The 14,605-nt window shown below is 32.8% G+C and overlaps 1 protein-coding gene across 1 annotated transcript in view; it reads right to left on the bottom strand.

Moving 5' to 3' along the window:
• Positions 1 to 14,605, bottom strand: part of LOC108732463 — a 65,408-nt gene that overhangs the window by 6,388 nt on the left and 44,415 nt on the right. The window contains exons 6-8 of the mRNA XM_025981013.1: positions 9,103 to 9,232; positions 6,946 to 7,089; positions 4,066 to 4,284 (exon numbers count right to left, since the gene is read on the bottom strand). Coding sequence (XP_025836798.1) covers positions 4,066 to 4,284; positions 6,946 to 7,089; positions 9,103 to 9,232 — 493 coding nt within the window. The remainder of the gene's footprint in view (positions 1 to 4,065; positions 4,285 to 6,945; positions 7,090 to 9,102; positions 9,233 to 14,605) is intronic.

Here is a 14,605-nt window from a genome sequence, read left to right as displayed (position 1 = left end):
ATTTACTACTGAAAATATCAACGAGATGTTTATTTATATTTGAAGACATATTAAAGGCTTTAACGCTTGTTTTCGACTCGCACTACTATTCATGATTGAACAAAACTTTTGGCAGGTACTGTATGAAAAAGTATGTTTAATGAACAAGAGTCGAGAGTATAATGAGTTTTTTTCTCCCTACTTACGATTTTGCCAGTGCGCATCCAAGACATTGGAAGGGGCACATCGCTGGAGACAGTAAATGAAGTATATCTAGTATTTTGAAATCATTATAGAGATAATGCTTTCTTTATTGAGTTACACATACTTACATTGATTTGAAGTAGTTACAAATATATTTATATTGACTACCACTATAACTATTTCAAATGGTAAATTGGTTTAAATAAAATACTACATACTTGTATTTGGCTTAACCAACGGGGCGGATTATGTTTAAACAAAATTTAACGGTGGTAAATAGTCTTATTCACCATTCAGCTGTAAATCGGAATTATAATTTTTTATTTTATTATTTCAATACATTTAATCCTAAGTTTTTACTTAAAATGTGTACAATTTAAGTATAATATTTATTGAAGTTATTGTTTTTTAATAAGTAAGAGATGATTCTCATAATTAGAATTTTGTTTTTTATTTTCGAAACTTTTACAATGCTGAAATCTAGGGTTACTGAACACATTAAAGGTTTCGAAAATAAAAACAAAATTCGAATTATGGTAATCATTTATAACCTGGTAGAAAACTATAAGATTATAAATGTTAAGTAGCTATAAAATAAAAAATTAAAATTCTATTTTATCACTAGATTATAAAATAGACTTGAGCAATTCGCCGCTGATTTTAAGCAGTATTTTATATGGTTACTATATATTTGTGAAAGGTTTATTTGATTATTATTTAAAGATGTGTGGACACACAAACATTTTGGATGAATTAAGTACCTTGATTAAAATACCCGAATTGTTTTGTTTAATCGTCTTATTCGTTTCGCATATCATTCAAAAGGGCAAGTTATAAAAAACTAACTAATAATTCGGCTTAATTTGATGTACAAATATCTTCAGAAATTTTACCAGAAATGTATGCCAAAAAAATTTACAAAAACTTAGTGTAATTGTTTTTTACTACACAATTTAATCAGAATGATATGAATCCATGATGTCAGAATGGTATGCGCATGATGGTAGAATGGGAAGACAATTACTTAGTCCGAGTTGGTTAACTTATTGGTATAGAAGGCGTTTAAGAAGATTTTAAACACGTATTAGATTTATGTTTAAATAGATTACACTTTATCAAGTGATTTTCATTTGCTTTTTTTATATTTTCTGTAATATATGTTGATGTGTAATAAGCAAGTTGGTGAGTTAAAAAAAGTGTGTGTTCTACCACCCGTTTACAAAAACTTGATATGATGCACTTATTGTCACCTTCAGACTCGACCTCCAAGTTTTCTTTGTTAATCGATATTACTGGAACAAGAAATCCTATCATCAGCTCCATATCTAACACTGGGTAAGTCTATACATAATTCTGAATATTTTTAGCATACGGTTTTATTGTCTACTTACTTATACAGACCTCAAATATAATATAACTTTTAATTGTAAAAACATGGAGTCAATGGTATATTTAACTGGAATTCAAAAGAAGCCTTAATAATTTTTACTAAATATAACAACAAAATCGTTTACTTTTTCTGATGTACATACTTTCATGAAATAAAACAAAAGTTCCAATCAAACACGAAGTTACTTTTTATGTTATAAAAAATCCCATTGTATACTTATTTAATTTAAGAAATTGGTTAACTACATCATTTCTGGGATATTTTGGATGTTTATGTAACAAAAGTAAATGAAAATTATAAAATGTGTTTCGGAATTAATTTCAATCGCAAATATGTATGAATTTGAAATTGTTTGTATAAATACCTGTTGTTTTTCAACAAACTTATGTTACTTTTAGGAATAGTAGGAATTATTAAAATAATTCAAAGACGATTACTACCTAAATGTTATACAATCTACCTGCGATTATTTTAAAAAAAAACAAATTATTAATTGAATCTAATTTCGTTAATATCCAAAATTCAAAATGTGAAAAATGACTCTAACCTCACCAATTAACCAACGAAGTGTTCTATATTTGAATTTTCATTATTATAATAGCGACGTTTCGACTGTCTATTTCAGTCATTTTCAAGCTCGAATTTCTATCATTGCTTACATCTAAGGTCGACTAGTATCACTAGTGATAGAAATTCTAGCTTGAAGATGACTGAAATACACAGTCGAAACGTCGCTTTTATAATAAACAAAGTTCAAATATAGAACACATCGTTGGTTAATTGGCGAAATTAGTAATTTTTCACATTTTGAAAAAAACAAATGTTTTTATCAAATACCAACGTCATATCTATAGTTTCAATAAGATTTTAACACCTTTGATTAATATTGTTTCAAAAAATGATTTATAAAATGCATCTACAACGAGAAAAACAGACGAATACGTACACAAACAAATAGATGTTCTACTTATTTTTGGTTTCTATGTTGCCAATTGAATAAACTTTCGGGGTCATCATGATTAATTAATATTTACATTTTAAGCTTTTTGTTAAATTAAAAGGTAATGTTATTTGGCAAATTTATATTTTGCGTCTTTCGTATACTTACCTACTGTAAAACACTTGGACAAAATTCAAATGCTGGTTGTTGTTAGGTCATTTCTGTTTGCAGGTTATTATAAAAAGAAAAAATTGGTAACTTTGCCAAACCAAACATAAAAGCAACGTTGTACCTAATTACAATCGTCTGTAACAGCTAGAATAATAATTTCATTTGTGAAATGTTTAAGGAAGGAATTTTCATTATATTTTCGAGCGATTAAGATTTTGCTTAATTCAGTTTATTTGTTAGTTTGTCATTATGTGGGTCTGGGTCATATCAAAAAGGACCTAAACGATCTGTGAGTAGCATGGAACAGCCGCGAAAGTATAATATAATAATAATGACCACATACAACAAAATCTTCTATTGCCGGGAACAGTATTTTTTCTTTATAAAAGGCACCCTATGTCCTTTCCTGTACCCCTGTGTTTCATGATAGAATTTACCTGCGCTTTTGCTCACAATGATGCCCTAAGTACGCGTCAAAACATCATTGACGACCACATAAAACTAATTCTTGTATCCCCCGGGAACAGTATTTTTCTGGATACAAGGCACCCTATATCCTTTATTGTACCCTTGACAATACGTGTACAAAATGTCATGCTTATCGGTTAAATAGTTAAGGCGTCAAATGGTAACAAACTAACAAACTCACATTTGCATTTATAACATTAATTACGATTAGGATGCCACAAAAATACATGATTAGTAATTCTGCCTTTCCCGACTTAAACACTCAAAAACGAAGTGTAATACCCTCATAATGTGTCATTTAATAGACTAAATAAGTCCGGAAATGTAATCTACTTATTAGCTTCGATATTGCTCGACCATTTCAGTGATGTTTGGATGAAAGCACAAAATTTAATTCGAATTATCGTTCCAGGATGAGCAATAAAAGTTCATCAGCCTATAATTCTACCAGTAAAACTATCCAGGGACTCCAACTAATTACCGTCCCTGCCCAACACTCAATTACGTGGTAATTTAAGAATAAATTAAGGGCGAGTTACACTTAAACAAGATTATTTGCAACTGTATACCTAGTCGATGAGCTCGGCAAGATATTTCAACGAATAGGGATAAATTTTATGGTAACAAATTCGCTTGTAGTAAAGCAGGGAGAAGATATAAAGGGTGAAAGTGCTGTACCTGTTGTTTTAGATAATGCGATAGAGTTAGTGTTCAAAAAAATAACAAAAGAAGAAATCATTTGGTGACCTATCATTTTATTGTCAGAAATTATGAAAAAAAAACTAAAATTATGACAAAAGATCCAAAAGTAAGAAGAAATTTTTCGAGGAAAATAACAGATAACCACTTAATGAATTTATAAATCATTCTGTGGAGAATTTACCTGAAAATATACAGTTTAGTGTTTACCTACCATGTTGTTGAGGTGTTGGTGTTTGAACTGGTTTCGTTAAAACCAGTGTAGGTCCAGTTTCATTTTCTCCACCCCAGTTCCCGTAAGACGTAGATTTCTCGAGCAGTCTTTGCCTTGCATGTTTTTCTATAACATCTGCACAAAGGTATCTTCCACAAAACCTGGCCCATTGGTCGGCTCTAAAGCCTCTGCCGTGGTCTCTTAGCGTTGGATTTGCACCTGAAAGTAAAATTGTAAATAAAACCTAACCTTAATTATAATAAAACAAACCTAACCTAACCCCATCTTAATTATAGTAAAAATTTACCATACAATAATTTCTCCAAAACTGATGAGTAAAATTTACCTATTCCTTTTCTTAATTCTCTGACAACTTTAGAAATGATTATGTATGTAATGCATGGAAAATTTTACGTTTATTAAGATAGGAGTGCGGTACGATTGGCCACATACGTGACTAAAACGCGTGCCACATGGTTGCATGTATTAACATAGTGGTACGTATTTGTAAATGGTAGCTACCATAAATTTTCGGTGGCATATGTTTTTGGTGGGTAAGTCGGTGAATGTTCCACCGCAATAATTTCAACATATCAGAGCCTCAGTGCCACGTTGTGAATATTTGTATGGTGGTGTATGCAGATAAAGGTCTTGTACCCAAAACAAATTTTGTTAAAAGTTCTTCGATTATTTATCGGCTTTTTCTATATTGTTGCCGAACATTCTTGATAGTTTTTCATTTTTCTGGAGAACTCTCGAAATTTTTTTGTTACGCATTCAGCGTATGAGCCTGAGTGGCTCTTATAATGAATACAGTCCAGAAAAAGTTTTACTATCTGCTGTATTACGCTGTGTTTTTTAATTTAGTTTATAAGAAGATATTGCCCAGCGCATCCACAATATTTTATTCATTTGTACTGATTGTTTTAGCTCATAATAAATCTCACAAGGTTGCAAGTTTGAAGTCTAATGATTGGACTCTTTTTTCCAGTATGGATAGCTGCTGTTTTAATTAGTAAATTAATTTCAGGTAGTTGAAACAAGGAAACCATTATTTGATGTGTCTTAGACAGATGGTTCTATCTTTTCTTATTATTCCACACAGTTACTTTTAAGTACGTACCTATAATGATCGATTTATGCCGTCACGGAACATTCTGTTCAATTAAACGAGATTGTGCTACAGTAAAGATAATGTTGACATAGTTTGGAGTCATAAAACCGGCAACGATGTTCACATTGTCTAAATAAATCCCATTTTACTACGTTCGTCATGTTTCTCAGTTCCCTGATTTAGAATCTTAATAAAATCCAACAAATTTCCAACGGTAGATCGAAAAAGTGCCGGATCAAGTGCTTTGTTTAATAGCCCGGAAGTTCACGTTTAAATGTCAACCGAACATTCGCAATTGTAATCGATCCAATAAAGACCTGCTTTCAGGTAATAAAAACTGAATTTAGTCCAAACAAATATTTATAGGTATAGGTAGCAGTTACTAGGAAATGTTTCTCCATTATAGCTTGAGAACATAAAATTTTATTAAATGAAATGCATGTGTTGAATGTTTTTGTAATACATTTGGCAAGAAGGCGCCTGCTGCCTAACACTTAAAAAGTTGTTACAGTTAAGTCTGTTCTCATTAACTATCTTAAATGCACATTATGCAACTAGATAAATAAAATGTAGCTGCAGTATTTACTACAAACTCCGTCAACTGATATTTGTAAACGCTATCTGATCAAAAAACCTAAGTAAATTAATATCCATATATTTAAATGGACCTTGTTGGAGCACACGTAATCCTAAAATGCAGCATTGTACTACAGATGGCGTTTACCGCGCCATTTGTGGTATTTTCTAAAACGCGCTGTTAAGACAGCAGGTAAAAGTTGGTCTGTGTTCTGTCGGAGCTGCCTGCGACGCGCTGATGAGATCCAAAAAGATCGAAATCGCGATCCGCTTCTGGCAGTTTGTTTCGAGAAAATACAGACCACTTCGAATTATTTTATTCGATTATGGTAACGTGCCTATCACGTTGAAGTTAGCTACGCCGGAATTCGTTTTAGCAAGTAAATATCCTTATATTTAAATGGACCTTGTTGGAGCATACGTAATCCTAAAATGTAGCATCGTACTACAGATGGCGTTTACCGCGCCATTTGTGGTATTTTCTAGGTAAATTAACGTCATTACTAAATCTTGAGGCATGTTTAATCTACAAGAACCAATGCATTGATGGTATTTATAGGTATTAGAAGAAACCTGATCATTGACACTTATTTCTTTATTATTCTTCAAGGGAATTATCCCTATCAAAATAATAAAAAGAGAAAGCTGACGTGTTACATTTTATTGAAAACAAAGATGTCCATGTGTTGCTCCATTTGACAGATTTGATGACGGTGTAAAGTGAATTGGAGAAAGGGTGCGAATGTTTTTGACAGCTTATAGCTACTGCCAAAAGGACGTCGAAAAGGGACGCGTGTTTTTCTGGTTATATTGCCAGACGCCGAAGGTAAACAACACAAAATTTAAGCATCTTTCCAAAAGTCATTATAAAAGCAAGTAAATATTTATTAAGATAGGAATTTCCATGCTGACGAGTTGCATCAGATTTGCCGTTAATATTAGACATGTAATTGCTTCTCTATCTCGCTCACAACCAGTCGGTTTTCTTTTAAATTTGTAATTTAAAAGACCGGCCTTCAATATATGTAGAGATAGTTTAGAATCTCGAGGGGCGTGACCTTCGGTGGCCGTCGAGTAGTGTCGCGCATTTTGCGACCCAAGGCATTTTAAAGCACCTCTACCATTTGCCACAATAATACAAATGCTTTAGAGGTACGAAACTTTATTAGAAATGTAGGGTAGGTATATACCTGAAAGTAAAAGTAACTTGGCACATCTACTTCGTCCTTGCAGAGCGGCTTTCATTAAAGGTGTGAAACCTAAATTGTTTCTTGCATCGATCTCAATTACCTTTTTACATCGGGTAAGTAGGACGTTCATACATTCCGTTTGACCTGGAACAAAATCAAAGTGTTAACACAAATAAAATGATTTAATGCGCACCTCTGTATGGAGTTATGTACGTATGCAAAGAATTGGAAAGCGATAAACAAATTTACTCCCTCGTAGAATAAAGAACACAGAGACTTTAACGAAAAGTTTACTTTAATCATCAAGTAGGTACTCGGCTTGCGCTATATCCAGCCATTGATTTTCCATATTAAGTTTATCCATTGGACAGAGTTGCCATGTGATAAAGAAGAATCCGCCTTACGTTAAGGTTTCTTTTTATGAAAATTTAATACAGTCTCATTTGAAAAATAACACTTTTAAATTGTAAATTGTAGTAGTTTGAATGGAATTTATCTAATCAAGTAAAATCAAAATATTTTACTTTCATTTTTATTGAGTACCTTTTTCTCATTTACGATTATTTGCAGTCCATTTGGAAGATGTTTTGAGTGAAGTTGATGATTTCTAATTTATAAACTATTCACTTTGGAAAAAGGGTCTCGCTGAATATTTAAGTAAAACCGACGACTGTTAACATCAACTGATGCTCGTCTTTTACCTTTCGGTTTTTGTGGTTTTCCAATTTTTCAATTATGAATGAACTAAAATCCAATAACAAGAAAATCCCGCGATTTGGATATCTTTCATGCACCAAGAAGGTTGAACTTCTGAATTATTCAAATAAATCTTCGAATATAAAGGATAAATAGAGAATAGGAATAAGGAATTGGCAAAACGGTACATTTCTTAATAAAAGAAATCATATGCCGAAAGTTTATTTTATTAGACTACTCCTTTCGATTTTTTTTTATATTCTTATCACATTCAACTCTTCTCCATCCTTTAATATCTTCTTTGTATTCCAGCATTCCTCATTCCACTATTCCCCCTCCACTGGAGATATATTTGAAGTGAGCACTTTTTATTGGCACCTGGGTTTTACCCATAGCTTCACTCGGATTGATGTTTTTTTTTTAGTAATTTTCATATAAAAGCATTTAAAAATTGAAAATATTATTGAGGTTATTGTTCCTGCATATCGTAATCGTATGATATGCCGAGCGATCACATAAAACTAATTTTTTTGTCCCTCAGGAACAATATTTTTTTCTGGATAAAAGTACTTTATGTCCTTTTCTATACCACTGGTAATGTACGTACAGAATTTCATGATGATTGGTTGACTGTTGCAGGCATGAAATCGTAACAAACAAACTCTCATTCGCTTTTATAATATTAGAGGAATTATATTATTTTCAACAAGGAGATCGTTAAATATAGGTGGGTACCTTTCACTATACAGCACGAGTTTGTAAAAAAATTGGATAAACAAAACAAACATGTCCAAACTAAATACCGTTTGGATCACGCTGACCAGTAAATCATTCGCTGGATCAACTCCAAGTGCCACGTAGATTGGAAGAATAACGACTAGTAACTATTAAATATGTACCTATATTTTACTAGTTTACAACATTGTCGATTACATAAGGATTCTACTCTAGAACCATGTATTTCCTTTTATTTTTAATGAGATCATTTCATCAATTCATTTATTTATTTTATATTTATGGCATTAAAGAATTTCGTATGATTATGACGAAAGAAATCGCGATATGTCATAATGGAAAGCATATGCCATTGGATTATAAATTATGCACCTCGTGCCTATGCTAAAATAATTCCCGTAAAATAATAAATGTAACAGAGTGCAGATTATTACTAATCATTACGTACAATTGACTTGTCTACGTATCAGCTGTTGCGAAGGTCCCGAATAGGTACGTGTGTTTCGTCAGTTGACGCTTACGATAACGAAAAGCGATATGTTAACATGGCAACTGTTTTCAATTATTGACGGCTCGTTAACTGGGGTGCATACGTGTTACATCCCCTACGTTGTGGTGCTATCACGAGATGCATTCCACAGTGCCTCCAGATATTATCTTTCAAATATATTTTAACGATGCGAATAAAATAGTTTATCAAGAAGAAATAAACTTGCACTTACGTACCAGCTTGCGCAGCGAAATGTAATGGCGTATTACCCTCGTTGTCTGGCTGATTGGGATTCAATCCGGGCAATTGAAGGATTTGTTGCAATAAATCCACTGGACCATTGGAGACGATATAACTCAGAGCAGTCTGAAAATAAACGTTCATTTATAGCACCTCAGTTTACAGTAGGCCAAACATTGAAATTCTCAATTGCTTTAAAATTTATAACCCTATGAAATACGTAACAGGATAACCAACGAAGAATTACCCTGCTCCGGTATGCAATACATAATAAATCAACGAAGCGATAGGCAGTATGTAAATTTTTTTTTAATTTTCGGCAAAGAAACGCCTAATGTTTAGTCACAATATTATTATATTATACAGGCTTTCCGGATACAATTTGTTCCCGTATGGGTATTTTGTGGTTCTAGCAGTTGGATTTTCCGATTTGTGAAAAACACAATGGGTTTCGCATTTTCCGCTTACAACTTCATGGATTACAATTTTCCGAAGTCGAAGGACAATTATTATTAACACGTAAAATTAGATACCAACCCTTACGCATCGAAACATGTTCTTGTTTTTATTACGTCAAAGAGGATTAAGATACTGTACCCACATATAATTATCAACAACAATTCCGTGGGTAAGTAGATACATATGTACACCGGTACGAACGAGCAAGGGTGAGATTTTCAGGTCACTAAAGTTCACAGGTTAAAAGCATCTCCCCATTCGACGTTCGATATCTAGCCGTTCACACCCAGCGTAAGCTTTTAACGCAAAACAACTTAATTAAATTCACATTTACCGGATGCACTTTGTCAAACTATTATTAACAACACTGCATATTGTAATTTAGGAATGTTTATAAGTCTATATTCATACGAAGTTACACATGTGTCCATAACCACGATGAAATGGATAATTAACTATCGAAATTGAAGGATGTAGTATATGAACATTTATGAATGTTATGCAATATTCAAATGAAAAATGGATTCTCGCCTAAGTGCGAAGTTGGCCACGGGATTAAAACAAATATTGTTTAAATCAAACGCAACTGTTTGTAATACCAAATGTAAAGCTTTGCTGGAGGAAAACGAGGACCTATCGATCGCGGTTTCTAGAACCTTTGATGTCGCGGAAACTGTCCACTATAAAGAGCAGATGCTCCCTGCAACAACAAAGCGAACAGTAGGTCTTAAAAGTAACTTGCATGTGCATTCTTCAACAGCGTACATTCAGTTACAATGTTAATATGTACTAGACACATTCTGATCGTTATTGAACATACACATATATTATGTGTCAATAGCCCTTATGGGTCCTACAGCCCTTACGGCCCAATCAATGTTCCTTCGTGAATGTATCTGATGAAAACAGAAAGAAATATCTCGACGCACTTATTGATTGCGTGTTGAAGAATGCACGTACATGTACGTATTAAAAGTCATTTATGTTGAACAATGCACGCTCTTATTGGTTGAATCAACGCATGTTGATTTATTTAACAGAAAAATATCCCGACACTATACAGTCAGCAATGAAACGTTATTTAGCATGCACACCAACACTTATTGAATACGCATTGAAGAATGCTCGTTGATGAATGCACGTTGAAGAATGCACGTAGAGAATGCACGTTGATGAATGCACGTTAAAGAATGCACGTTGAAAAATGCAAGGTTTTTGTATTAAGTCATTTACACCTGTGTATATGATTCTTTAAGTTACAGAAATTTATGCTGGTAAGATGAATTACAGAAAGCATTTAAACAAAAAAAAATAAACAAAATATTTAGCAACAATATTACCAACACAAAACCTATTAGAATAGATACCCTGATTATGGATAATCACTGAACATTATTTCAAAATTGTACTCACTTTTGAATATCAATTTTACAAGAAGTAGGTAGATACTATACATAATACAATTTAGGACACAAATGATGACTTTCTTTGATTGGATATGCACTAAAGGCTTTCTTCTTTAAACCTATCTCGCTCTAACATTGATTATGGATATAATGAAACATAATATGATAACGTCGATGGTGCCATATTTTGAAAAGCTAAACAATGCTGCCCTTCAAGGCGCGTCGCTTGAGATTTAGAAAGAGGCGCCAAGGGTGGTATGACCGACGCTGACGCTGTGTCCATTAAGTATTCCATTTAATGAGAATTCAATATTTCTGTGGTCTTAGTAACTCGTGCTAGTTTATTTGATGAACACAACATTAATACTTGTTGAATATATGGATCACGTTCAGTCCTTCAGAAATCGAAAATAATAGAATCCAAACACGGAAAATTCGTTTTCAATTAATCAGTTTGTAATTTTTGAAATGGGCCTTGAACTTATGAGAGACACTAAAATACGAAAATGTACCTACGAAACAACGTAACACAAACTAATGGTATTTTCTTACCACAAAAAAAATAAATTAGTTATATTCATCGTTGGTTAGTTCAGCGGCTTATAGAAATTGTCACTAGCTAATAAACAATATAAAACGATGATTAAAAGGTGCTACCCTAAGGGGCATAGCTGTAAAATGTAGCCATTTGTCTGAGATCTATTGACGATTTACAATCGATTTAAAAAGTAATTTTTTAGATGATTGCGATTTATTGATTTCAAAACACAATTCCTAGTTAAATAGAAGGGATTCAACTAAACATCTGTAGATTTTATGGTACAGAATTTTATTCTATCTTGTCCGTTTTTGAAAAGTTGAAAGTTCACAAACCCTTTCAGAAATAATTCCCTTTGAGATATGTTAAAAGCTTATCGCTTTGACGTAGTGAAACCCTTGCGGAAATATTCAAAATTCTACAGTAATCCCATGACAACTTAAAGTGTGGTGATATAATACAAACGTACATACAGGGATGGGTAGTAATAACATTATAAGAAGTAAAATATTCAGGCCAGGGATGAATACAGGATTTTGTGAGAAAAGGGACTAAGAAAGAATACATTTATTGATGAACTGCTTCTTTATTGAAAGGTATATAGTAGGGTGCTTCAAACAAAATTTTTAATTTTTTTTTCTAACTCTTACCCCCTCAAATGTTTCTATTTGATGTAAAAAAAATCCTCGCCAAACATGAGCCCTATAGCTCAAATCTAGGGGGTCGCTATTTTTATTTTAGTTTCCCATTTAATTAACATATTAGGTATTATATTGTATTGTATTGTACTGAGAACCATTTTTGAAATTTGTGAAAATACAATACTGACTAATAGTTTGATTAAAAATTTTGAGGATTATGCAAAAAAAATAATTGCAAGCTATTTTTTCAAATTTCAAAATTTAGTAATTTTTAAATGGCTGTAACTAGTCTTTTTGTAAAGATAATCATACTTTGTCTTAGAGTTTTGTAAAGCTCAAAGACTCAACTTTGAGAATATGAAACGGTTTTTTGGAAAAAATTGCGTAAATTATGTGTAAATTCAATTTAAAACAAAAAAGAATTTTTCCTATGTTAATTAAATGGGAAACTAAAATAAAAATAGCGACCCCTTAGATTTGAGCTATAGGGCTCATGTTTGGCGAGGATTTTTTTTACATCAAATAGAAACATTTGAGGGGGTAAGAGTTAGAAAAAAAATTAAAAATTTTGTTTGAAGCACCCTATTATATAGTCAACACAAAGTTAGCAAAATTTCAAAAGTAGTTTAAAAAAATACATGTACAAACCCAAACAGAAAAAACCTAGTACATAAAATATTCTTCACCTATCCTACTAAGACTACACTTTTCATTACAGAAAGTATATTTCACGTTCCCTCGTTTCATTTAGCCCCCCTTTGTTAACGAAATATATCGTTCATTTATTTAATGTGAATTCGTTATCTATGACCGATTGGACACGCACCTATACTTCATATCGTAAGTCAATTGCAAACAGTAATCTAATCTAAATCTACCCTGCCCCTCTTAATTCCTGTTTCTGCTTCTAATATGTCTACAGCCATTCATATTTTAGAAAGTGTCTACCAACTTATCTGGTTTATTTTTTACTGACTTCCACTTCTCGCTTTGTTCTCTTCATTTCTAACAAAACGGAAATTTAGGAAAGTGTGCAAAGTAGTTCTTATCGTAAATGCTTTTACCGTTTATTAAAATATGTCAAAATTAATGCCTACACCAACGGATTTCCAGTGAAAAACTTAAAGCCAACAGCACATAATTTATGTTCATTTCTAATTGCTGTTAAAGATCTGAACACTTTCAGTTATGTACCTATTATATATTTTTTTGTTAATACGACCGTGTTTTCATTTAGGAGTATAAAAAAAGCATTTATCCTTATTTGGTGACAAAGGAATGTGACATTTCCGTTTGTATACTGGACAGTTTTTCACATAGATTTAATAAGCAGTCATTTATTTTCGGGCAGGTTTTTCTTTACTTGGACTGTTTTATTGATCGTGGCACGCACAAATTCCAACGAAATATGTTCCCTCTGTTACGATTATTACCAGAGCTGAATAGGTAGCATTCGTTTGGACATCACAGGAAAGGTCACAACATTCAGAGCAAATGAATCATGAAGCCCCTTTACAAAATCTATCAAATGTGCGCTTTTCTATTAAAAAGTCTTTTTAAATGCAATTCCATTATAATGAATAAGAACTTTTAATGGTAGCAAGAGATAGGTACGTACTTCTTATTCGTTTGCTACAAAGTATCGGAATACTAGTCCGAAGTTGTCTAGTTTTTGGAACGAAAAAGTCACCAGACAGCTCCATCTATACTTGTATCTCAGTTATTAAACATAAAAGCTGTCTGGGTCTCTTAGAAAAAGATACCAAAATTCATCCAAAATGAGACTTCGTTTACCTTTCGACTATTAAGCCTCCCACTTCACAAAATTCCTGACTACAGGCCTGGGAGTTTCCGACAAATAGTAAAATAAGAACCACAGCCCAACTAATGAAATCTTAATTGTATCCATTCACTAAGAAGCAATCTCTTCCAAATACAATCCAACGACCTATTATTAGCCAGGCTTACTTGTTCTCGAAGAAAGAAAATTTTCTAACACTATCAGTTACACCGAGTTACTCCTGGAACGATATGCTGTTGTAGCAGTTGGTAACTCAAAACCGAGCTACTATATGATACGTGTTTTCTTTCAGGAGACTGCTCAGTTGTAGGCATGAAAAAACTGTTCTATTTTCGCAGTATTTTGAACATAAACAGATTTCAATACATTTAGTGACACCAAGGATGGCTAAAGAACAAAAGCATAATCGTTATTATTTGTTGTGTTTTGTATGAAACTCTTATTTTAGTATTATACGAGGGTGGATTGATAAGTTTCCGGCCTAACCAAGAGATGACGCCACTAGGCCTACCTTGAGGTGACATTCTATAGTACCATCCTTGGATAGCTTGTAGCTATAGTTTCAGCCCGATCTCCTTGCTAGTGTAGGTTTGACAGCACGCTGAACAAGACGCCTCTGTGGTTTTCGTAAAAATGGAAAAGCAGGAAAATCGT

The sequence above is a fragment of the Agrilus planipennis genome, unplaced genomic scaffold (assembly GCF_000699045.2).
Source record: "Agrilus planipennis isolate EAB-ADULT unplaced genomic scaffold, Apla_2.0 scaffold10, whole genome shotgun sequence".
Taxonomy (NCBI): domain Eukaryota; kingdom Metazoa; phylum Arthropoda; class Insecta; order Coleoptera; family Buprestidae; genus Agrilus; species Agrilus planipennis.
This window is presented reverse-complemented; position numbering and strand designations above follow the sequence as displayed.